The following is a 26,754-nucleotide window of genomic DNA, read 5'->3' as shown; positions in this document are numbered from 1 at the left end:
TATTAATTAACTTTATTCATTATTGTTCATTAAGAAAAAGAAGTACATTGAAATTTTAATATGAAGTAATTTATAACCATAACTAAATTATGATTGTTTTACTTATTACATGTTGTGAATGTTCTATCCTTTTTAGGTTCCTTAGCTTCGTCTAAAAGATGTGAAACACTCATTAACATGAATAGAAGAATCAAGAATCAAATTATCAAGCGAAGGTAAGTGCCATGGACTCGATTAGATTGCAACCTTATAAGAGATATGATTAGGGCTCTAAATGCATTGACATTGACTCTTCCAAGGTTTTTTTTCTTTTTCTTTTTTTCTTTTTTTGTGTGTGTGTACGTATGTGAATTTCTACGTTGAACAATATAATATTGCTGCTCTCACAAAAATATTTTCTTATCATGTAAATTTATGAATCCAGCTACATCTTTGAACGGCGAATGACTTCAATGAATTAATCCAACTTCCCCTTGTACTAATGTCTATATTCCATTTAGAAATAAGGTAAAAGAAAGTTCATGGTAGGTGAACTTTTGTTTCATTATTATGACAGGGTAAGAATAATGTTAAGTGTTTTCTTCCATTTCAAATTCCTCCACTTTTCTCACCCTCATCTTCGCTCAAAAAGAAAAAGAAAAAAAAAAAAAAAAAAAGGGACAGTGAGAATCAATATATGTGACTTCAGTTTGCTTGAGATTGAGACATAATAAATATTACTATTAGTATTAGAACTTGGAGTTTCCTTTTATTATAGTAACATTTTCTTACAAACAAATAGCTAGAGATAATTGGTACATACATATTCAGCATAATTAGTGCTTAGCTCTTTTACAGTAAATTAAAAAGTAGATATTTTTCTTCTATGCACACAATAGTGTAATGCTATTATACTATAAGTTGGGCAGTAAAAGCTCACAACTACCTCTCTCTAAACGTCAATACCCACCCCAAAAAAAAGTAGGCCGAATCAATTCTTTTTTCTTCCACAATTGAATGGCCAATTTTACAATGGACAAAAATTGCCAAATTGCGCTTTTCCAAGATATTTAATTCTTTCTTAAATTATGGTGAGTAAAGCCCTCAAATTAAGGCCAAACTCTTAGAATAATACTTAAATTAAATATTTTAGAATACTTGAAATTCTGATATTTTTGCAAAATATTTTGGTTTCTAACGGAATTGTCCTCCAGTAAAAGTCTGGCCAAAGGACCAAGAACTAGGAGCTGCATTGTAAGAAACAACAGTGCGACCATCGCCTGTGGTAACCTTAAATGATAAGCTTTGGCCATTAAGGTAAGCGTTGTTTTGCCAATTTTGCCCCCAATTTCTTGACATTGGTTGCCATTGAGTTCTTGAACCCTTGATGTATACTGAGTGTACATCTCCTGAACCTCCAACATTTGTGACAAGAACCAAGTTGAAGTAGGAGTGGCCATTGATTGTAAATCTAATTCCTCCTCTTCTTCTGCAAGGTACCCTGTAAAAAGAGATACATATTCGACGAAATTTAGTTTAGTTATACTAATTGTTAGTACCACCTATACAATAGACGATTACACTTTTTAGTCTATGAGAAAATGGTAAAAGATACTCCATCCATTTCAATTGATGTGTTTTAGTTTAACTGATTTTAGTTTAAGAAAGTAAAAGAGACTTTTGAATTCTGTGATCTTAAACTAAATGTGTATGTGATGTACCAAAATGCCCTTTGAATCTTGTGTTCTTAAATATGTCATGTAGGATATATTGGGTGTAAAGTGTTAGTACCAAATATAAAAAGTGAAATTCTTCTTTAAACACACTAAAAAGAAAGTAAGCCACATAAATAAAGACGGATTACTTTTAAGTATTCACTGTATGAAATATCTTAATTTTCTCCTTCAATATATTTTGAGGTCATTCATACCCTTGAATTAGTTAATCGTTAGATATTTGCTCTTGACCTTAAGTATAACAACGAGTAATTTTATTTTACCACAGTAAAAAAAGATGGATAATTTTGGACTTCTTTTAAGGATTGCATTTTGACACGTGAATTATGTTAACAGGCAAATATGAGACAATTTGTCAAAGTATAAAGAAAAGTATAAATAATTTTTTTATTTGTATAGTCGTAGACGTATCCAACGTATTAGCTATGTTTCATGTGAACCCTTAGATTTTGCCTTAGGCTATGGATATGTGTTAAAAGAATCACTAAGATATGTACAAAAAATAGATTCTGAATCACTAAATTTGGTGAAAGTGGTAGTATTACTAATTTGAACTCATAAAGTTCAAATCTTAAATATGCCTGTGTACGGTAGAAGGGTAAATTTGGAAATTTGATGCGTTCAACAATGATATGTTTCAATGTTTCAGTAGACATTGTGTTTGAATTTACGTACCTTCGGTAGACAACAGGAACGATGCCAGATCTATATTGAGCAATGCGCAAATAGACAGGTTGAGACAGATCAAAATGGTGGTTTGGAGGGTCACACCAACCCCCTGGTGGGCAGAAATTTGTGGCTGTCACTGTAATACTGCCCCTCAGGCAGTACTGTCGAGCATTCACACACATTATCTGAAAACACTGTCCACAGCTCAACCCATTGTTGAACAGAGCAGTGCTCAACGCAGCCGTGTTCGTCCCATATCCACTGCTGTATAAATTTCCATATCCACAAGCCCCACCTGTGAAAATATAGAGAATATCAGCAAAGACACATAATTTTTGACACTCCCTGCCTTTAATTTCCTCTCAAATTACTAGTATTATTTAGTGTTTTAGTGGTTACTACAGTCAAACCTCTCCATAACGGTCATCCTAACCATGTTTCTGTGCAACCATCTTTCACGTTATATTCTATTATATGTTCTATGTAACGGCATTTCGCTATAGGGGCCAAAAAATATCGGAACAAACTTATGTTGTTCTAGAGAGATTTGATTGTTGTACATGACTAAGGATTAAAACAGAAGCTAGGCTCAAGTGAAAAATTATCGTACGTACCCATAGTTCCAGAAGCATCTCCTCCACCATAAAACGTGGCATGGGCATTGATCCAACCACCATAGCCATGGACAGATTGAAACATGAGGGAAATTCCCATTAACAGAAGTCCTAAAAGAGCCATTTTTCTGACCTGCAGGGGAGAGAATTGCAGTTTAGTGCTAATGTAATTAGTATTTTACTAACATACTAGAAAAATTGAAGAGAATTAAATAAGAAAATGGAAAAAGTACTCACAAAGAAGTTTCTTACGTTTGCTTGAGTGACAAGGGTAGTTAGGAAGTGAAGGGAAGATATCTGCACTCGTGGAGAATAAATAGAGGGACTAATAGAGTGGGTTAGGGAGTTAAAATCGATGGTCCAATATTAAATTAAGCTGACCAACTCACAAAGTTTGTTACTGTTGCTTGGGACCATAAATATTAAAGATGTAAAGTTGAGGTTGAGTATTGGGGTAGAGGGTTAGTAGGTTGACGCGCGGATTTTTTTATGTACTATACCGGGAGTATTAGTACCTTTTTACGTTTGTTTATTCTTAGATCTATAGTATAATTGTTTCTTTCACTTCATTTATATTATTATCTTGTTGCTGTTATTGCCTACTGTTGCTACTTTCTTTTCATTTCTTCTTGAGCCGACAGTCTATCGGAAACAGCCTGCCCACCTTCACAATAATGTACGGGTAAAATCTACATACATTTTACCCTCTTCACACCCCCACCTGATGAGATTATGTTGGGTATGTTATTGTTGTTGTTGCGGTAAATTGACCGGTGCTATTCTACTCTCTTTGTTTCAAAATGTTTGTTTTACTTTCCTTTTTGGTCCGTTTAAAAAAGAATGTTTCTTTCCTTTTTTTGCAACACTTTAAGTCCAACTTTCCACATGGTATGTCTAAGACCGACAAGACTATAGGACATTTTGATACATTCATCTTTAGTTTTAGACCACAAAATCCAAAAATCTTTTTTATTTTCTTAAATTTCGTCTTTAAATTAAAACCAGACAAACATTTTAAAACGAGGGAGTTTGTGGTAGTAAAATTGAAGGAAGATTATAAGCAGAGGTTTTGTTTTCTCTGGGAAGAAGACGCGTGGTACTGAAGTAGTCCATTCAGGAATTCCCTGAAAAGTTGAATCCAGTATGTTACGGTCGACAGTAAACTCGTACAATTGTGATTGATGAAATTATGGCTAATTGCTCTCTCTAAAGAGTAGGATTAACTTTTAAAGAATATGGAAAACAACTGGGAATCATTACTCATCAGATTTGTTAATAATCTTGCCTCAACAATTACATACAGTGTTCTTCCTGTCCAGTTCAGTGTTATCACATTCTTGCACTCAACGGTGTGGCTTGACGATCAATAAACTTGGTAAAATAACAAGAGATTAAGGTTTAAATTTTAATAGAGATACGGAATGCTACGTAATATCTTTTCATTGGCTTATATTTTTGGTGGGTTGAGTTATTCGATAATTGTGTTCGTAGGAGCTAGTATATAGCATTCAATAAAACAATTGAAGTAGGCAAAAGTTGATTCAGACACACTGTTATTTGAAAATAAAAACATGTTACGTACTAGGTTGTTAGATGAGTTGTCGATTTCATTGTAAAAAGCTGAATATGATTCCACTTTCAAGGAAGAAAGAGGAGGAGCTCAAAAAACCACGTCTTGAATTTGTGGATGACAAGATTATTCCCATTTACTTTGATTGAATTTCACATGCGATATAATCGTTTAATATAATTAATATGAAGATACACACGTAACTGAAATCCTCCCACTAATGCAGGAACTGAATACTATCATTATCTCCAGAATGTTGAGGGCAATTAAAAATATAAGATTGTACCTTACAAAATAATATATCACATAAATCATAATTCTAAGTGGAAAATTCAACGTAATCAAGTCCGTAAGTTATTGGAGTTCAATCTTTCTGTGAGGTAGTTGGGTTAACTGAATATTGTTGAGCAAGAAAATATATTTCGAAAAGAAAAAAAATCAGACATGAGAACCCAGCATATCTAACTCGGAGATTTTGAGGTCTTATCCATCATTTTCCCAGAAAATCTTCCACTGATTACGGATTTTCCAGTAAACGAAATTAAAGATCGTCAATCAAATATCTCGTTGTTTTCCAAGACCAATGAGAAACCTAAGACAAGATAGGCTTCATCTGTGTATATTTTTATTTTTTTTCAATAGCGGAGACTTTGATGTAATAATATACTATAAAGTGACTCCACATCGTATCAAAGTCTATAACAGCCAGAAAAGCACTATGACATTGAGGTGAGGTTTCTACGTTCCATTTACACATTGGCAACCAGCTCAGACCATGTTTTGATTTTATCTAGAGCCCGTTTGGATTTGCTTATAAGTTGCTTATATGTCGTTATCGGCTTTTTTTTAGTGTTTGATTTAAGAATTTTAAAGTTCATTTTGTCTTAAAATAAGTCAAAAAATTAATTGGGTTTGTTTGTTTTAACTTATCTCTAAAGCGTCTTTATAAGCCAAAAAAAATAAGTTGGACTGCACCAACTTATTTTTTTTTGCTTATAAGCTGCTTTTTTTAAACCCATCCAAACAGGTTCCTAGTCATCTAGTCTTTGCAAATTATGCCACATTATCCGCAAGAAAATTGCTGCAAGACCAGCCCACAATGTTAACCTATATATACTTCCCTGCTGGAAAGCAGAGACGGATTTGAAATTGGATTTCGTGGGTTCAACTGCACAAGCTATAAATACATATGTGAAAAGCTTAAATTGAAATAATATAATTAGAGCACATTTAATGAACTCACAAACACTAAAATCTTGAATTTGCCTGAGAAACCTTAGTAGGCGTTTGAATATGAATTGCTGTGATATTATAAAAAAGATAGTATTTGAAGTTAGGTTTAAAAAATAAAAATAAAATTTGGAAGTTGAAGTTGTTTGAACATGCATTTCACTTGAAAAAATGTTTAGTTTTTCAAACTTGATTTTTTATTTTTATTTTTGCTAGTTGGAGTAAAAAGTTGACTATAATGTTTGTCCAAACAATTATTTGAACCAAAAAAACTTGAAAAATGCAAAAAAATTAATGTCCAAACGGATCCTATTATAGTGAAAGGAAGTAATAATAGTATACTTAACTGGAACAACTGTTGCAATTCTCACTTGATTGAACTAGACAAATGTACCCTGTCACACATTTTATTGTTTTGTTTTGTGTTTTCTTTTTACTTGTTCTTTTCAGGAACTCTTCGATGTTAACTGATCTATGAAGATGTTACTATTTACTACTACTAGGGAACACCAATTTGAGACTCTGACAGTCTACCAAATTCAAAAACTGGCATTTCCTAAAAAGTTATAACCATTTTTTTTCTTACTAGGGAGCCCAATTAAAATAAAGCCTGGATAAGGGATTCCCCATTTATTTATTTGTTGATGATTAAAGATACCGGTTTTACCGTAAACAGGTATGTTAATCAAAATAAGTAGCAGTAGAACAAAAGATAATGCATCATTCCTAATCATAAGAATATTATAAGTGGATTAGTTCAAGCAAAAGTAATGGCACATGATTGTGCCCTTTTCATGTGCATGTTCACTGGGGTTTTCCAAAGAAAGTGACATAAAGTCATTCATCACATGATCATTCACCACTAATCCTTAATTTCCATAATAACAATAATAATGACAATACAAGTAGCAATAGTCGATAATTGTAGGGGATAATTTTATCCCTCACAACTGTCTTTGTTCACTAAAATTAAAAATAAACGTGATTTCAGGGAGTTGAGTCACTTGAGTGTCATATCACGCTTCTTCTTAACTACAAGTAGCGACTAATTCACTATCGTATTGAGAACTTTCCTGTACATATTTGACATTAGTTTTTAGGCTCCACAACTCAGAGTTGTAGTCCATTATATTACTCTGTATTAATGGTTCCATTTAATATCACGCTGAATTCCAACCCCTATTTACCATTTATGTCAATTCTCTAACGCTATGCTTAAACCATGTTGAGATATAGTAATACACTTACACAATAAAAATTATGCTCTCTAAACAATATAGAGAGCATATTGATTTTTGTTATAGCAGCCAAAAAATATTTGAACAAACGACTTTGTTATAAAAAGATTTGACGGTAATAGTCTACTAGCAAACACGTGTCATGCATCTATTGGTTTAGTGTAAATATTGGTGTGGATACATTTTTACCCTCTGATCGATAAGCTTCTAGATGAGATAATCACATAAGTCAACATTAAAAAGAAAGCCTCACAACAAATAAGAGGTCGTGAATGCAGCTGCACCCCTAAACATATTCACGTGTTTGACCCGGATATAAGAAGACGCAACGAGACGATCACACAATTCCAATTAAAACACAACAATTCCAACATTACATCACGAACATTTGCAACCTCAGAAAGCATATCTCTCTCACATCTTTCCAGGACCATCTTTTTTATTACCAAGAAAAAAGGTGGAGAATTAATTAGAACAGAGAGCAAAACCATATAAATGAGAAAAAAGTTAAATTAGTTCAAGATATATATCTGAAGATCAAACCAAAAGGGATAATTGTCGGCTGATAAATTGAGAAGAAGTAATTGTGTAACCAGCTATGAGCCTTTGAAACACGGAGAGCAGAGGGACCATAATAGTGAATATGGTCAAGGCACCAACCAGCACGTAGAGACAATAGATGAACCAACGACATGTATAAGTAGTTGCACATTTATATCACAACTTGTACTGCCAAAACAAAATTTAATTTAATTTATTTTTGTTAAAAGAGCAGTCCTTTCTGGGGAGTGGGTGACAAAGGGGGTGGTCCATTTCACTATTAAAATTGACAGACAGCTGCCTAAAGCGACACTACCACATAGTTACATAAGCACATGAGGATTTATGAGTCTTATGACAGGTGAATGGTTCAAAATCTAAATGTCGATTCACTTGTCCAACAGAAATTAAGAAACTAAAGATGTTAGCATATACTACGCGGTAATATCATAACACATATCGCAATGGCACGTACACCTATGATACAGGAACTTGGCCTGTGTTTGATGTTAGTTTATGTAAGCCAATTTGGTACACATATACGCAGTTTCTACTGTATATAGTTTATGTAAGCCGATTTATTAATTGTAAACTCAAAAGAGAAAGGGAGAAACGTAACGTAATGAGCTGGAAAAAGTTTTGATCCGTCTCTTTTGTGAGTCATATCCTAGGTGATTATGGCTAGATTTTCCAACTGAAGATGTAAAATAGAGTAATAAAATAAGACGTGAAAATATGGAATTTGTTCGTTTTTGGGTAGCACGCGTCCAGCTCTTATGCCACTCAGGAAGGTGTAAAACCCCCGAAAAGCCAAGACTTTTGTGTTTTAAAAAAAAAAAAAAAATTGGCAACCAATTAGGTTTTACGCTACGGAATACGTGCGTGAAGAGGTAATTTTTATTTTTTTTCTATCAAAAATCGTTTTTTTTTTTTTGTGAGGCGAAGATTAGTTATGTTTCAAAAACGCGAAATATCAATATTTTATATAGAACTTAATATATTTTTTTGCGTACAATAACGTCGGCTACCATTACATCAAAAGTATCGCAAACGTTTTGATCGTCGTTTTGGGGTTGTAGAGTCTTGAAGTAAGTTTTGTTTCTTGGAAAGCTTTATTCTTTAGATCTAAGTGTCATATTTTAAAGGATTTTGATTTAAGTGTTTTGAAATAAAAATATTATATTCACAAATAATTCATCCAATCCAAAGAGGTTCAACGGTATAATATATCTCATTCAATCTTAAAGCGAGGTTTGATCCCATGTTATTGCATAAAAAAAGAAGTGAGTAAAAAGAGAGGCTAAACCACCAAGCCAAATTGGTGAATGTTACAAAATAGACACTTTTTATTTTTTATATTGTTCACTAATGCTATCTAACTCGTTTAATAAATTGAATTTCGAACGCCGAAATTGACATTAACATCATTACCACGGGATTAGCATCTCGAAATAGATTTTTTATCATTAGATTTTTACTAGAGAAGAATGAAATTCTTGCACAAATTTGGGGCAAAATTCAAATTGAATGGGATAACCGGCGTTTTTTGAAAAATCGGCTCAGCTATGGCGGTTTGTCCGCGTAGATCTCGAAAAAATACCCTGAATAAAAAAAAAATCGCGTAAATCGGACATCCGAGCGCAAAGTTATGACCATTTAAAGTTTCAACAATTTACAACTAGTTTTCCACCTATGCTCCGATCCTTATTTTTTATTTACGTGAGTGAAGAGGCATATGTATACTTGATGTAATGAGCCGATATTATTTTACGCTAAAAAAAATATTAAATTCTATATAAAATATTTATATTCCAACGTTTTGAAACGTGACTAATCTTCGGTCAAAGTATGAAAAAAAACTTAAAGATAACAAGTTTACAAACTAACCTCGAGGCAATTTACAACCCCTAAAACGACGATCCAAACATATATGTATACTTGATGTAAAATGAGCCGCCATTATTTTACGCTAAAAAAAATATAAAATTCTATATAAAATATTTATATTCCGGTATTTTGAAACGTGGTAATCTTGTCAAATCTTTGAAAAAAGTTAATTTTGAGTTTGATTTTCAAAGAACAAAGTTTAAAAGAAACAAAACTTACTTCGAGAAAAGACTTTTACAACCCCTAAAACGACGATCCAAACGTTTGGTATACTTGATGTAATGGCCGACATTATTGTATGGAAAAAATATAATAAGTTCTATATAAAATATTGATATTTGGGGTTTTGAAACATAACTAATCTTTCTTGCGAAAAAAAAAAAAAAAAAAAACGTGATTTTTGTTAGCTTAAAAAAAGAAAAAATAAATAAAATAACCGGCTTCACGTGATTTATGTGCGTGAAGCCTAGTTTGATTCTGTTTTTTTTTAATGGGTTAGTTTGGTTCCAAAATTTTTTTTTTGGGTTACAAAAGTACGGGCCTCCCACTTCAGGGTAATATGTCCCGTTTGACATGATGGTAGGGGCTGATGTATGATGGTAGGGGCTGATGTATCCTGCTCAAGCAATATTGCAATATACCATTTCGTTAAAAAATTTAAATGGGTAGGTATATCCAGATAATAATAAATAAATAAAATATTTGGCATGAATATAAAAATTGATAGCGTTTATCATTATAATATTTTTCACTTATTTAATTTTTCGAGTCTTCACTCGCTTACGAAAATTCACGACTCACTCTCCATTTTCTCTTTGAGTTAACATCTTCAACTTTAAGAGTTTCATTGATTCCATACTTTGATTTTCAATGTAACACTTTGTATAACTAAATCGGAATAATTAATGCGACATTTTGGTTTCATGTATTAAGGTCAGCATAATTTGCACATCTTAATACTGAAAACCAAAACATGCACGTATTACCCGAACATGTTTCCCACGAAGGTATCCATTTTGGCCTTTATACCCAGATACGTGAAATAAAAAGTAAACCTCTCGCATCATTCTGAATCAATGCACTTCCATTCTTTCAGACTCCAATTACGACATATGAGCTATTGAATCACTTGAATAAATACTTCAGTGATTCATTACTATTCAATTTCGGAAAAGGGTCAAATTTGCCCTTGTACTCTCACAAATAAGCTATATTTGTCCATCGTTATACTTTTTTGATATATTTACCTTTGTCATCCAATTTTAGGGTCATATTTGCCCTTGTACTCTATTTTTGGGCTATATTTACCCCCTGTCCGTTAAATCCCCTTATCCCCACCTCATATTTTCTTACGTGGAATTTTTTTTTCTCCCAATTTAAATTTGATCACAATTATTTCTCCCATTTTTTTTAGTCCTAATTCTCATTGTACGAGCTCCAACACTGCCCAACTCAAAACGACCTAGTGAAACGATTCAGGTTCAGTTTACGTATAAAGCATAATCACCATATTTCTCTTCTTCATTATCCATCCATGGCTACCTTAACTGATGCAACTTCCAGAATTGGAATTCTGTGGAACTTCGAAACCCTATAGCACCACTTCTTCAACAGTTCTCACTTTCGATTCCCTCTAGTTCAAGCCCTAATCTCACTCTTCACAAGCTTTCATCACATACAATAGCGGCCAATTCGTTCCGCGCCAACGCTTCCTCTGCTATCGCTATTCTCGCTATCATCGACACAATCACACCCTCTTATCTGCGAAATGTGTGGACTATGCTTTAGATTTATAATTTGGCTTATCAAATTATGTGATTAATTGCTGTAACCGGTTCGATTGTGATTTTTTTATTTGGTTACTTCTACTTTCTAACTTCAAAGTTATTAGTCGAATTTTAGATACAGATATGTGCTGGTAGAGACAATCGCCGAAGTCCTGTATCATGCACAGATTGTTGGTTAATTATGCTGAAGTTTTACGAAACAGCTTATTAAATGGGTGATTCTACTTTCAAATTAGGATTTCCGAGCCCCAACCCGGGGGTGGGGGTGGGGGGCAATTGCGTTTATATTTATTAAATTGGGAGAAAAAAATTCCACATAGGAAAACATACAAGGACAAATATATCAAAAAAGTATAACGAAGGGCAAATATAGCTTATTTGTGGGCAAATATAGCTTATTTGTGAGAGTACAAGGGCAAATCTGACCCTTTTCCGATTCAATTTATAAAGACGACAAAATGCTTACAATAGGAAGCATAATAAGAATAATAATATTAATGCCAATAAGAAAAACCATCATTACTAGACAGCTGATTATACAGATAATTCTTTTCCACTTTCATATCAAACATTTAGTCCAATTCATCAAGAAAGCCAAAAACTTAAATTTAGGAGTAATTTCGAGAAAAAGAGAATGCGAAGGTATACAGCTGACATGACATGCCTACTCCGACAGTGAACAAGAACCTAAGCCAAAGTAAATTAATGACAGCTCCGATGTTCCCAAGAAAGCCTATTAGCCATGATACGGAGCATGACCAGGAGGTGGAACACCTCCAGGTGGCATGGTTGATGGATGAAAAGGCTGACTTACACTAAAAGGTCGACCACCAGTAGCAATGTGATTGGTCTGCTGTGACGATCCAGGAGGATTTACTGCAGTTGCATAACCAGGAACTGGTGGAGCATATGATTGACCAGGATATCTGGTAGGAGCCGATGGAAAGGTTGATCCTCCACCCTGCATATTTGGATTCCAAGAGGAAGATTGGGATGTAGGTGCTTGGCCAGGAACACCCGCAGCGGCATAGCCAGCTGATGACTGTGCTGGACCAGACTGAGGGGTATGCCAAACAGCTGGTGCGGCATGGACCGCAGATGCTTGTTGCATTGCAAGCAAACTTGATTCTGGAACTGTGTAATCTCTACTTTTGTCACTGTATGCCTGTTTTGATACAATCAAAAAATTAATTCGAACTAAGAAATCTAATGAAAAAAGATGCAGAAAGGAACTAGTGTCAAGAAGCATACTTTCAGTAATCGAATCTTAGAATATGGTGTCCAATCTTTATTTTATTTAGTCATCAATTTTTCCCTTTGAAACCAACTCAAAAGCACATATCTATACCTGTACATTCAGATCAGTATGACGAGAGTATGATAGATGAAGCTTACAATAGCCACCATCATATATGCAGTGTCCCTCTAAAGCGTCCTTTGCAGCAGCGGCAGTTGTTACATCTGCAGTAAAAGTGATCCATCAACTCCTTATGTTCCAATATGTTCAACTTCATTGAAAAGGACGACATGGGAAAAAAAGGAAAACAGATAGCGGAATGTGCACTTGGAGGCTATAAACAGGATGGCATGCTTACAAACCCTCTGCTAATGCCTGGTGTAAGAGGCATTCAATTTCTCTTGGGGATTGCACTACACTTTTACATATATATCTATACTCTCTGACGAAAATTATGGGTTTTGTCCACCATGAATTTCCTTGAAAGATACTTGAACAAATTTATAGAGACCATTTATTGGCAGTTGTGGCTAATTTTTTAGGCTTTAGAGTATCCTGATGTCCAAAATCATATTCAGTAGAAGTTGTTTGTAGTGCATTCTGCAGGAAACCTGATATACTTCAGCATGAGGTGATTGAAAATAAGTGTGGCATTCACATAAGTGATTGTGATGCAAGATAGATCATGTAGTTAGTCTCACTTATACCAGAGTTCGCAAAATTTGATCTGCCAAACCTTCTGCATCCTTCATGGATGTACATGTTCGTATATGGGAATGCTAATAAAATCTGTTCCTGAAGCTAGTCAGTTATTCAAGTGTAACCCCTTAGTTCCTCACACACTTCTCAAGAGCGCAATAGCCACAACCGCCAAAGAGGGGTGGGAAAGAGGAAAAGAAGAGATGAAGAAAATAAAGAAGTCACCATAAACCTTCAAAGGCTAGACCAAGTAAGCAAAGGTATTTGATTAAACTACTAAAGAACGGCACCCATAATCCATACATACCAGGATACTGAATTAATGCCTGGGTTTGACCATTCTTCTCAAATATAGCAATCTTTTGAACGGTGCCAAACGCAGAGAATACCTGTTTCGGAGAAAAATAGTAACAGCGGAATATAAATGAATGCCAACACAATTACCATAATGGACATCAATGAAATAACAAGGGAGAAGAATACCGTGTGAAGGACATCAACAGTAACAGCATACTGCATATTTTCTAAAGAGGCAAAAAGCACATTACTCTCAGGTTCCTTTTTCTTTCCATCTGGACCTACAACAGGCTGAACACAGACCTTGTAAGGACTTCTCCAATACAAGGGACGATAACAAGTAAGATGATTAAAGGAACATACCTGAAGAAGCCCCTCCATTGCAGTAGGATTTACTGGAAGATAAGGGTTTGTGTAGTCCCTATATGATGAAACCAGGAACTAAATGTGAATCAACCTGATGTAAGCTTCCATGAATATCAGATCAACTAAATTATACATCTCTGAAACAAAACAAACTCTGAAATACATATTTCCCTGAAGAAGTTGTAAGTTGAGACACATTAGATATCACGAAAGTTTTGATAAGTGCAAAAGCACTGCTATTAACCAAAGACCGCCATTAAGGAATTACCACAACAACAATCTACCACGAAATAACTACAAAAACAAGAACCTCCCCCTAAAGCTCGGTTCATAACCTAACTGTTGACTACTGAGATGAAAAACTCGAAATTGATCAATCAATCAACTATGCATCGATCCCAAACTAGTTGGTGAATAATCTATATTCATTGAGCTCTATTGGACCGGTTTCATTACAATACTAAATAATACTCCCTCCTGCCTTCCTGTATGATGATGTTTGGCTGGTAAAGGAATTTAAGAAGTTAATTTGACTTAGATGTTATATATATATAAGACCTTAGCGAAAAATCGTTTGCCCTTTTTACCCTTTAAATATAAGTTGCATATTAGACAAGATAGTCATTTATTTTCCAAATATTTAGAACTTTGAAATCAACAAAAATTTTAGTTATTAAATTTTTCCTTATTTAAACAATGTAAGACATCCCTAATATTTAGGACTTTAAAGTCAATTAAGATCTTACCTAAGCAATCGAAACAACACGATTAATATATGGAAATGCTGAATAAAAAGTTATTACTCTCCGGATGAGATTTTAGAGGCAGTACTTCATACATGATACTTTCATTATCCAAAAATAATATTATTCACAACCTCAAGGACAAAATTAAATATTAACCATCACTGTAATAATATCTCGACTAATAGTTACTCTTTTTCTACTTAACAGTTCATTTTCCCAATGAATACATCTTTCTGTATCTTTTTATTTATACTATTAATATAAAAGCACGAAACTTCAAAGATATATACACACACACACACTCACTTTTGTTGGAACTTCTGATATGTGACGGAAAACTTGAGGGGACATTAATAGTAAGAGAAGAAAAAAGCTATAAAAAGATAAATTTGGACAGAAATTTGAATATGGAGATATGAGATATCATCTAGCCTTTTGTGAATGACAATAACAGTTCATTAATCACAATTAATAAAAGGGTGCGTCTGAAAAGCTCAGTATAATTGCTAGGCGAGGTAAATAATTAAGATTATCTTATGTTAGTTGTATTCAAATTAGATTTTAGCTTGTAGTGAACTTTGAATTCAACTAGAGTCATGTCCAATTAAAGTTTTGGTAGAAAATTGATAGACTATATCTGTTGGTATTCAAATTGATTATGTCATTCTTGGAGACGCGAAGGAAGAAGCTACGGGTTGAACAGAATCAGGATTAAATGCATAAGTTATTTGAATTTATGTTATTAATCGATATTTTATTTAAGAATATTGTCCTATCAGTGTATGACAGGATTTCTTCCATTGCAGATCTTGCTAAGTATGATCAACATTAATTAGTTTCAAGAACTTACATTTTACTTTAATTCTTATCTTATAACATAAACGCATCATTTAGTAATATTTATTATATATTTTAAATTGTATATTTATTGACATAGGTACACGCAAAGCGCGTACTCTAAACCTAGTATATAATATTAGTAATAGTGAACAGAGGCAAATTTATGTATAAAATTTGGGTCACGTGAACACATGATCGCTCGACTAAACTCGATATATCATGTGTATAATTCTGAAAATATATCTAATATTAACTGAAGGAACACATGGTCAAAACAGGCCGAGTGGAGCACTGGTTAGGAGCTGTGTTTATTTCCTCAATGTCTTAGAATCAGACCTGAGCTCCTGCACGTTTTTACGTTTTTATTTTCTAAAGCAACCTTTTAACTTTTCTTTTTATATTATTTTAAATCCTTTTTCTTCTACAATTCTAATTACCCAAAAGTAAAAAAACTCGTTTCTTTTTTATATTACATCTAATGACTTTTTTTCGTTTATTTCTAATTACCCAAGTCCCAAAAGGCAAAAGAAATCAAAAAACCCCATAGGCGCTAAGCTGCAACGAACCAAAGGCAACATAAATTAAAAAAGAAACATAGCTGATGGTGAGCCTATCCTCTTGAAATCCTGGATTCGCCTCTGATAGTGAACTAAACTACTAAAGTAGTGGTTAAAAAGTTAGAGTGATAGACATAATATCACATCAAAGTTTAAAATTTGAATAGTTTATGATTCTTGAAAGTTGTGAGAGTTGCATAGAAAGGAATAGTATCAAACGTTTAAGCCATCAAAGAATGGAATAAATGCCATATAAAATGGACGAATATAGTACACTTTACAGAAATTAGGAGTTTTCTAAAAATATATTCTCTAAACTCTACACTTATTCCTATATCAACATAATAGTTTCTCCACATCAGTTTTCATATATACCTTCAGATGCACCGGTCAGTAGATGTGATGCTACGGTGATTGAAGGTGCTATAAGGGACCAAAGTAGACCTAAAATAACATGGAAATGTCTCAAAGTAGCTACAGCTTCTCAGAAACATAATGAAATCTAAAAGTCCATATATGCGATACACTTAGTTGGAATTAAGGCGTAGTTGTTACTACATTGTCATTAAGTCCAGTGTTTAACACAAGTTTTCTAACATTAAAAGTAAAGGATTAAAAGATAAAAATTCATACGAAATTTGATGCAACCTGAATAGCAACAGAGAACGAAAAATACTAACAGGTTGAAAAGTCACGCTAGGAGCCGTTTGGACATGGTTTGAAACCATGAGATGCAACCATGATTTGAAACCATGTTTGGACATGCAATTTGAATTTCTTAAGTTGTATTTTTTCTTATAGACATAAAAACCCCACAAGTTGTGCAAACTATCAGAATATTCTCAATTCTTATACAATCTTACCAAATGAGCAAGTCATAGTTCATAACAAAATTAATACGCTACTAGAAGGCCTTTCTAAAAAAATACAGCATCAATTGATCAAATTTTAGTCCAATAAAAAAGAAAATTTACCATGGCTAGTAATGTAACTACTCTTTAATATAATCCTCCCACAAGGTAGACATAAATAAAGGTTGGTAAATGGTTGGTGGGAGTAATTGTTAAAAATATCTACTAATTTATGGGTCTTTTTTTTACAAAATATAAACTTATGGGTCAATGTTTTATTTTTAAAAATTTTCAAACCATGAGATGAAATGCATGAGACAACTCAGCAACAATGTCCAGCTATAAAAAGAAGTAGCAATTAGCAGTAGTTAAAATGAACACACAGTTAGTGATCCCTACAACAATAGACAAGCATTCTCCAAACCATGAACTCAGCATAGAAAGAAGGAATTTCACATGGTCACCTAAAATGAGAAATGAGAAGAATGCAGTTAACCACTATTCTGAGATAAAGAAAATTACTACGAGGCCATGACAAACACATCTGTGTTTTAGCTGCCGAGCTTCACTAAACCCTAGATGACAAGAAGCATAAAAAATTAGAAAACACCTCAACTGAAAATCAAAAGCAGATAATGATAAAATTAGCAAAGAGTAACGCAAGCAAAAATAGCAATACAATAAGAATATAAAGCAACAAAGTCATACATAAAAAATAAAATAAAAAGGCTGTCTAGGTGAATCTGTACTACCTGCTCCGATGAGATTGAAACTTGATATTAAGGTCCGTGTGTGCTGAATATGAGATGCGCAAGTGGCAATGATTAACATGTTCTGGAAGCAGGTACCTGTGATAAAATGTGAAGTAAGGATTATACCCCAAAAATTCATCAGACGTAAAGTGAGAGGCAGGTTGAATAAATCCAAGGTATGTTCAGGCAATGGACTAGGCATACTTTGGTATACTTCTCCCATCCAATGCCTCTCTAGCAGCAGATGCTGTCCCAACATCACTAAATTGAATCAATGCCTGTCAAGATGTAACAGAAACCCATTAGCACGCTGCCATAATGTCCACCCAAAATTAAGAAAAAAGCCAAAACTCATTGGTCCACAGACATACCGACCTGAAAACCTGCAGCCTTTTCAAAAGTAGCAATCTTTTGCACAAAACCAAAGGCTGAAAATACCTGACATTGGTTGCCCATTGAAAGCAAATCAGTCCGAGAAAGTAATAAAGGAATATCAACAAGTACTATGTTTCCCAAAACACACTGAAGAAGAAACACAAAGGAACTAGATTCTGAGTGCAGAGTAACACCTGTATATGCAAGCCATAGAAAGGTTTATGACCGACATGATTACATATCCACAATGTCTCCAACAAAAGATCTTAAATAATGACCATCTGTGATTCAATCAACTTTAGTTAACACTACCATCATCTAATGTTGTTATATGCGATGAAAGCTAAATAATAAGTAATATTGAGCTCTTCTACAATCTGAACCACAGTCAAAGTTTCGGGCTAGAGAAAACTGTAAAGGTTTCTAGAAACTGAAAGAATGTCCCAGAACAATCTATGATACTAGAGAAAATATGTTCTACAACTTGAAAAGAAAAGAAACATCAGAAATTGCATAACCTAAAGCAACACAAAACAACGTAACAATAATCTTCATAGTAGTCCATAGTTGTGGTTTTTTGGACTATGTGAAAATACAATTCTTGGGGGATCATGCCATGTTCAAAATTTTATTAATGACTATTGGATGAATACTTAACTCTTCATAAAGCCCGACTTCTGAACAGTCCATAAAGCCTGAATTAGCTTACTTGGAAATATTTCCTCTATAAGGATGAAAGAAAGCAAAAAAGACTCTTACCAAATGAATAACATCGATACTGACATCACCAGCTTCAACACCTTCGATAGTTACCAGCAAAACATTTCCTGGAACATCTCCAGGACTCTTATTATTGACAATCTCATTTCTGTTAGAGTACTGAATGTACACTGTCTTGCCACGAACTTGAGCAGGCTCTGAAGATGAAGCATAATATGAAACCATATTGATTGCCTGATTAAGGTCTGCCTGTAGTTGACAAATATGCACATTAGATGCTAATAATAAATGTCATGCAGTGCTACTAAGAGCTAAAGCACAAAAAAGCTTTAAGGTCCGCTGGGGCTTTAAGCGTAAAGCGCAAATAAAGCGCGGACTTTATGAAAAAAGGCCAAATGGAGAAAAAAATACAAATATATATGTTTAGTCAAAAATTAATAATAATAATAATAATAAGCATGAATAACATATATACGGACAGAGAAATTGGAAAAAGAATTACGATAAAATGAAATATCAATTGTTTCTTATCGCCTCTTCAGTAGAGGCTAAATGGTAAGGAAAAGTATGTCTTAGAGCCTTGTCCTTGGTGACGACACTGAAGCGCACATTAAGCGAGGTGAAGCGCTCGACATGTTTTGCGCCTTGCTTCAGGGCTTAAGCTCGCCTTTGACAACACTGACGTCACGTTAACACACTCGTAAGGGAAAGCGTATAGACAAAAGAATTGGTTTAGAAAAGAAACCCAGGAGCGTAACTAGCCTATTTTAGCAGCTACTTATTCTACAGTAACAATTTACAAATTCATTAGGGAAGCTCCTAATAATTCTAATATTTACAAATTCATTATGACAGCTCCAAACCATTCCAAAGCCATTATGTGCCAATTGTCCCTCAATTGTTAAAAAGAGAAATGCTAATGGGTTTATAGGCTAAATGGGCTCTCCCCACTATCAGACTAGTCTTTTGGGTTGGGCTCTCCTATTTGGTGTATAGTAGTTTGAGCACACCTCACCTAATCCGCTGGCCAGCCGGCGGTCCTAAAAGCACAAATTCTGGGGAACCTGCCCAACTATAGGCGATCGCTCACACCCAATGTTTGCCGTTTGAATTGATATATCCTAATCTCAACAAACTCAGGCATCTCCTAAATCATTCTTAATGAGTTCAATAGCATGGAACATAGCCTGCCATGAACAGCCAATGGAAACTGACAAAGAGCTTGAACCGTATATGTGTTTAATAATTGAACTCTAAGGGGTCGTTTGGTTGGAGAATAAAATATCCCGAGATTACTTATTCCGGGATTATTATCCCACATAACACTACAATCATGAGATAACTAATCCTGGATTAGTTACATCGTGATTTTCTCCCAACCAAAAGTGGGATAAACTCATATCAAATTTAATTCCATGATTAATTATCCCTCGTACCAAACGAGCCCTAATTACTTCACATTAAGCCGCAACTACAAAATCTAAAACGGTTGGGCGAATTTTCCTAACAAAGGAACAGGATAAGACAATCAATCGTGATAATCGAAATCGAAAAAAAAAAAAAAACCTTACGAATTCAACGAACGCTTGGTTACGATTGGCCCCAACGTTACACTTGGTGTTGACAATTTTACCAAAGGGCTTACAAAGCTCGACTAGCTCTTCATCGCTACAATCCCATGGCAGATTACGGAGGTGAAGAACTTTTGACGGCGTTTGCGTGTAACGGAATTGCTGTTGCCCGGATGTTGACATCACTCAATTAGGGTTACGATTTCCACTGTCAGGGTTTTTTCTTTTAACGGGCTTTGAGAAACTGTGCTTCTTTTCTTTAGGACTCGAAGAAAAATAACCTGGGCTCGACTGCTCTCTCTCTCTCTTTGTATGATTTTTACGAATGCCTTATCTATAGATATAGATATGAATCAACCGCAATGTTTTATAAAAAGACTCACTCTCACGGTTTCTTTTTTTCTTTTCCCAAAAGAAATTGTAACGAATACTCAAACAAAAAGAAATTTCTAATATCGTCCGTATATGTTGACATATTTGATAAAAAATTAACTCGAGTAGACGATATTAAAATAATAAGATATTGATTAGATATATAGATATAGATATGAATCAACAGAATCTTACAATCTTTCTGTCCAGGTACAAGTGGTTTTGCATTTTCACACACATGTTTATTTTAGAAAGCTATATAGGGCGTTGTCAGGATTGTTACATCTTTCATGAACAAAAAAAATTTAAGAATTTCATTTTACTATCGACCATCAAGAATGACACAATGTAGTGGAAGAATTGAATTTTTTCTACATTTCAAATTAAATATTTGTGCATCAGGTTAAATTGTGTTAATTTAATTCTAACATTTTTTTAAAAGAAAACTTAGACATATTATAAATGCTTTAAAAAAGAATGAATTAATACTTCAAAATGAAAATCGGTTGTAACTTATCAAATAATCTTATCATTTGAACTAGAAATTCATACTATGCGGACTGAGCAAGAAGTGCAATCTTGATCAGAACAAGCCGCCCTATTTTATTACAAGGCATAATTGGGAGAAGCTTATTAAAAACTAGAGCTAAAAACGCTCTATCTCGTTTCATTTTTGTTTTTCATTTCCTTATTCTCAAATCCAAAAGATCTTCTCATACTTAGAATTTTTTTGCGGTGTGCTCCTTTTTTGGTACTTTCTTCTTTTTACCACTTAAACACGTCACAAATGCTTAAAAAATGAATTAATACTCCTCAATGAAAAACGGTTACAACTCATCAAATAATATTATCAGTTTGAAAGTATGAAAGTTTACTTTTCCCTTATATTATTTAAATACTTATTAGGGATCCTTTTTTTAATATTTTTACAAAAAAATGCAATAACCTAACCCATTTTTGACTATTGATCAAAGATTTAGGGAGTTTAATATCCAATTCCAAAAGCCTATGGAGGTTGAATGGAATTACCTAAACTTCAAATTATTTATTTTTGGAAAGAAACGAGTACTGCTACAGTTTCTGAACACGGGGGGAAAATAACCGCGACTTCCACACACACACTTGCACGACGTAGTCGGTTAAAACCCTAGGCTATTAATCAACACACAAGTGCAGCTTACTCTGTGTTGTATTTGACGGATCCGAATCAACTTGTGCAATTACGTAAGCATTTTCCCACAGGTAAGTGAATCTACATTATTCATGATTTGAATTTAACATATGCTCAGAACTTGTATTGAAATTAATGAATCATACAGATGTAGGCTATTACGGGAATCTTTAGCATTTATAGTGAATCTCAGATCTGTGCTTCTCCGCGGATCCGATATTATTCCTTCGCGTTGTTAAGATAGTTTACTGGATTAACTTATGAATTTTGCTTTCTTATGCTTCAAGTTTATAGTTCCTTCAATAGACAATATATCATATTGAATCAATAGTGTCCTTGTTGGCTTAAATTTCAGTTTCGGGTCTTTCGCGAGTAGCAGAGGCGGATTCAGGATTTAAATTTTATGGGTTCAATCTTAAGATTTTTAGCATTGAACCCATTATATTTTTAAAGTTAGGGGTTCATATGTACTATTTATTGCAATTTTAATAATTTTTTACACATAAATTTAAGCTTCGCTTCGAACGTTTGGGGTTAGTTGAACCCCTACCTCGTAGGCTAGATACGCCTCTGGTGAGTCGAGACCATGTTCTGAGACGATATGTCATCCGTGCATTCATGTTTTCTGTTTGATCATGCAATTGTAGTGATTCATTTGTCGTCAGGATTCTAACAATAAATACTTCTAATCTAGAATTGATAGATCGAGGTTGCTATTGTTAGCAGCTACATGCTAAGTATGCCACTGATATCGATGTAATTGTAAGATAGTCGAATAGATATGTCTTCAGATTCGTCTCTAGCAATAAATTCTTTGGATTGTTGAGAAGATCCAATGTTGTATAGTAATTTTTTTGGGATAAAACGGTTTTTTGATCATAATCTTTGAACTTTGTTGCATAATTTGAATGATAAGCAGAGTATTTTGTGATGGCTGGTCAACGAAATAGCTATGGGAAGCGCTCCCGTTCTCGGTCTGATTATGCTGACAATGGGGGAAATAAAAGGAGAAATACTGGCTTTGATAAGGACTCTTTCTCTATTGGTCCTGATGACACAGTTTATCGGTACTTATGCCCTGGGAAGAAAATTGGAAGTATTATTGGCAGGGGAGGTGAGATTATTAAGCAATTAAGGGTGGACACTAAATCTAAAATCAGGATTGGTGAGACGGTGCCTGGCTGTGAGGAACGTGTTGTCACCATCTACAGCTCAAGTGAGGAAACAAACAACTTTGATGGATCTGAAGATTGTGTTTGTCCTTCCCAGGATGCGCTTTTTACAGTCCATGAGAAAATTGTTAGCGAGACAGTTGATGAGGATTCTGAGGATGCTCCCCAGGTTACCATCAGGCTTCTAGTGCCTTCAGATCAGATTGGATGTATTATTGGGAAAGGGGGTCAGATAGTACAGAATATACGTAGTGAAAGTGGTGCCGAGATTCGTATATTGAAAGATAATCATTTGCCTGCATGTGCATTGAGCTCGGATGAACTTCTGCAGGTAATGGAGGATCATATCCTATTTGATCTTCCCTTTCTTTGACTGTATCACACTGTTGTTTTCCGTGTTAGGTACCTTTAACGTTAAATTTCATTAGGTTGTTTCAGTTAACTGTCTTGCTAAAAATTTGATCGAGTCCCTCTGCTCGTTGTTCATTTACGAAGTTGCATGTTTTTCTTCTTTAACAGTAAGTAAAATAAAGTTGCATGCTTTCTTATTTCAGCCTATTTATTTTAGTGTTCTTTTTGGTAGTCCCTTTTCTGATTTGTTATGTGAAGACTTGGACCACTTCACCCGTAATTGTTGTTTGTTCACACTAAGGTTTCAGTTTCAATCTGACTGCATTAGTATTGGGGACTTGATATTTTTTCTCCCGGCTGACTTCAGTACTCGTTGATTCAATTGGGTTTCAGATATCTGGTGAAGCCACTGTAGTTAAGAAGGCTCTTTATGAAATAGCAACTCGTCTTCATAAGAATCCATCCCGTTCTCAACACTTGCTTCCTTCTGCTGCACCAAATATCTACTCTTCGAATTCACATGTTGGTCCTACTGGTGGTGCTCCAATCGTAGGAATAGCCCCATCGATGGGGTCTTATGGGGGCTACAAAGGAGAGAGTACGGACTTGTCAAGGTCTTTTTACTCAGCTCCAAGGAATGAGTCTTCTTCAAAAGAATTTTATATCCGTTTGCTGTGTCCTACTGCAAATATTGGTGGTGTTATTGGTAAAGGTGGTGTCATAATCAATCAAATTAGACAAGAATCTGGCGCAGCAATCAAAGTTGATAGTTCTGCTGCTGAAGGTGATGATTGTGTGATTTCAATTGCTAAACAAGAGGTATTTTCTGTTTCTTTTGATGTTTTGCATTGGAGTGTACAAGTTGAGAGTATTTGTCCAAGGTAAGGATTTATTTTCATGCTTGTTTTTTCTAGTTTTTCGAGGACACATATTCTCCAACTGTTGAAGCAGCATTGCGCCTGCAACCGAGGTGCAGTGAGAAAGTTGAAAGAGATTCTGGTCTTGTATCATTCACCACAAGATTGCTGGTCCCAAAATCTCAAATAGGCTGTCTTATTGGGAAAGGAGGAGGCATAATCAATGAGATGAGGAAAATTACGAAAGCTAATATTCGTATACTCAAGGAAGGCCTGCCCAAGGTTGCAGCTGAAGATGATGAGATGGTGCAGGTAACTTACTGATAAGACTTTTAAAGCTTATATGCACCAAAAGTATCTCCTACTCTCTCTCTCTGGAAGAAAAAGAAGTTGCTGGTCTCTCCCTGTACTCATCTTTTGGATTGTGATGGTATAGGAATGAGGGGTCTTTGATTTTGGATGTAGACATCTTGAGGAGCCATATATATCTATTTTCTTTAGGTCAATATTAATTGAACTAAGATATCTTTGATTAAGTTTTTAGGAAGAGTCCAGGGTGAATGGAACCTGTGTTCCACAGGCTGCATCATTCAATTATTTTTTCATAATTATTTTGTGTTTGTATTCTTCTGCTGTACTCTGTTTGCAAAAGAAACTTCCCCTGGGAAGGAGAAAAGAAAAGAAAAAAGGAAAGATCAATCACACAATATGAAGAGATGGGGTTGCCAATGCAAAACTCTCTTAGGCTAGTAGTTATTTCTCATCGTAGGTCTTATTAGCATTTTCTTATGCTTAGAATTCTTATACTTCTTGGTTTCTTAGTTCTGCAGGAGTATCTTGTTATATTATCTGGTTACTTATAATTATGCTTGTTATTTGCTCAACTGACCTCATCTATATTCTTCCAAACATTTATCAGATCTCAGGAGAACTTGATGTTGTTAAGGATGCACTCATGCAAGTAACTTCACGTTTGAGGGCAAACCTTTTTGAAAGAGAGGGTGCCACATCTGCCTTTTTGCCAGTTCTTCCCTACCTCCCCATGACAATAGATTCAGATACGTTGATACACGAAAGTAGGGACACTAGAAGACATGGACACTCTTACTCAGCTGGGTATGGTGGTATGAGGGATCTTCCACGTGCTATGGATATAGAAGTTACAGTGGTATCCAGGTAACATAGGGTTTCATTGCTTGAGGAGCAGAATTTATGCAAAATTTGTGTGAATTCTTTAACTTCCTTTGTTATGTATATTTCCTTGATTATATGTGCATCCTTTGTTGTTAATTTCTAATTCCATCAGCAGAGTAGCAGCATAGGATATGGAGCTTATGAAGGATATTCCCTTGGGCGTTCTGGTGGTTCTAGGTAAGTTGTTCTGATTTCCATCTTGTACCACCAGTCTGTTGTCTATTAGATATACAACTACTATGCCTCAGTCCAAGCAAGTTGGGTAACTATAGGAATCCTTGTTGTCCATGTGGCTCCATTTTAATTCATTCCAGTCCAATATTACATAAAACAAAATAAAAAAGAAAACGTTCTTTAAAGAAAAACCAGTATGACCTGTTCGAGTAAATTTTTGTTTGCTTTTAATTCCTTTTTTAGCTGCTAACTGTTTTGATCACGTGTTTGTTTCTTGGATGTTTATGTCTGACCTTCAAACACTAATTAGCACTTGTGGCTTTGTAACTCTCCATCTGCTGCGGATGGCTTTTGTGTAGCTTATATAATTATAGTTGCTCCAAGTTTAGAAAATGAGAGTTACAGTTTCTTGTTCTTATTATTCACTTTTTAAGCTCCTGCTTCCAGGTCATCGGGGCAAGACCCTGCTTCCCGGATAAAAAGTTATGGTTACTAGAGTGCGTAACTGGACCTGCAGGTAGCTCGTGGACCCCCCTCTTTGCATTGCATTGCTTCTTTCATTTGATTAGCCAAAATTTCATAGCTAGCTCAGCTCGTACTAAAGTTGACATTTTGGTATGATGACCTTGCCTCTCTCCCTGTTGAAACTAATGCTGTTGTTTTCCCTTTGCTTCCTTCCCTCACAACAAAACAGCTGAGATATATGAAGCCTGAAGCCAGCCTATTGCCTCCTTTGCGCCTAAACCAGAAGACCATAAATGAGGATTTGGGAACTTTGGCCTACCTTGATGCTTTTCTTTAGGAGGACCATAACTGAAGATTTTACCTACTATTCAAATTTGCCATGTCCTGACATCATACACTTACAAGCTCAAATCATGTGGTCCCAAGAATCTGTGTAGCCAACACGCCTTATCCTTCTTCCCTTTGTGTGGTTGTAACCCTTTGTGTGGTTGTATTACAGATGAATTAACACTTGAATCTCAGCCATGTCTTGATGTCCCCTTTTTCAGTTTAATTTTAATTTGGATGAGTTATTGTCGGATTTTTTAATTTGATGAAGTTAGATGTTAGACCTGTTGTCCTCGTGCAGTTCTGTCTAGTTTTTCTGGTTCTTTAGAATGGACAATTTAATGTATCCTGACATTGGAACATAAGTCATTGTACCATATCTTAAATAAATTTCATTTCATCTTCTCTTA

General features: G+C 34.7%; 2 protein-coding genes, 1 long non-coding RNA gene and 1 pseudogene across 6 annotated transcripts; 1 reads left to right on the top strand and 3 right to left on the bottom strand.

Moving 5' to 3' along the window:
• Positions 1-707: 707 nt before the first annotated feature.
• LOC132047086 (expansin-A10) lies at positions 708-3,384 on the bottom strand. Of its 3 annotated transcripts, none has more exons than XM_059437981.1 (4): positions 3,251-3,384; positions 2,999-3,131; positions 2,391-2,679; positions 708-1,480 (listed from the first exon to the last, which is right to left on the bottom strand). In XM_059437981.1, the coding sequence occupies exons 2-4, from the start codon at positions 3,120-3,122 to the stop codon at positions 1,174-1,176; spliced, it is 720 nt and encodes a 239-aa protein (XP_059293964.1). In that variant the 5' UTR covers positions 3,123-3,131; positions 3,251-3,384; the 3' UTR covers positions 708-1,173. The 3 variants fall into 3 exon arrangements, with proteins under 3 accessions (XP_059293964.1, XP_059293965.1, XP_059293966.1); XM_059437982.1 differs by having other exon boundaries at positions 2,999-3,126; positions 3,232-3,346; XM_059437983.1 differs by having other exon boundaries at positions 3,236-3,307.
• Positions 3,385-11,748: 8,364 nt separating this feature from the next.
• LOC132047085 (polypyrimidine tract-binding protein homolog 1) lies at positions 11,749-20,615 on the bottom strand. Of its 2 annotated transcripts, none has more exons than XM_059437979.1 (10): positions 20,262-20,613; positions 18,730-18,939; positions 17,971-18,033; positions 17,800-17,873; positions 17,596-17,691; positions 13,847-13,904; positions 13,670-13,774; positions 13,494-13,575; positions 12,599-12,711; positions 11,749-12,415 (listed from the first exon to the last, which is right to left on the bottom strand). In XM_059437979.1, exons 1-10 carry the CDS (start codon positions 20,442-20,444, stop codon positions 11,987-11,989), a joined length of 1,413 nt encoding a protein of 470 aa, XP_059293962.1. In that variant the 5' UTR covers positions 20,445-20,613; the 3' UTR covers positions 11,749-11,986. The 2 variants fall into 2 exon arrangements, with proteins under 2 accessions (XP_059293962.1, XP_059293963.1); XM_059437980.1 differs by having other exon boundaries at positions 12,272-12,415; positions 12,646-12,711; positions 20,262-20,615.
• LOC132047088 (uncharacterized) lies at positions 14,043-16,361 on the bottom strand. Its single transcript, XR_009412809.1, has 2 exons — positions 14,736-16,361; positions 14,043-14,319 (listed from the first exon to the last, which is right to left on the bottom strand). It is a non-coding gene; the product is annotated as an uncharacterized LOC132047088 (long non-coding RNA).
• A 1,008-nt stretch (positions 20,616-21,623) lies between the features above and the next one.
• On the top strand, positions 21,624-26,754 carry LOC132047084 (KH domain-containing protein HEN4-like; annotated as a pseudogene).

This window comes from Lycium ferocissimum, chromosome 2 (assembly GCF_029784015.1).
Source record: "Lycium ferocissimum isolate CSIRO_LF1 chromosome 2, AGI_CSIRO_Lferr_CH_V1, whole genome shotgun sequence".
NCBI lineage: Eukaryota > Viridiplantae > Streptophyta > Magnoliopsida > Solanales > Solanaceae > Lycium > Lycium ferocissimum.
The sequence above is the reverse complement of the archived record's forward strand: the minus strand, read 5'-3'. Positions and strand labels throughout refer to the sequence as shown.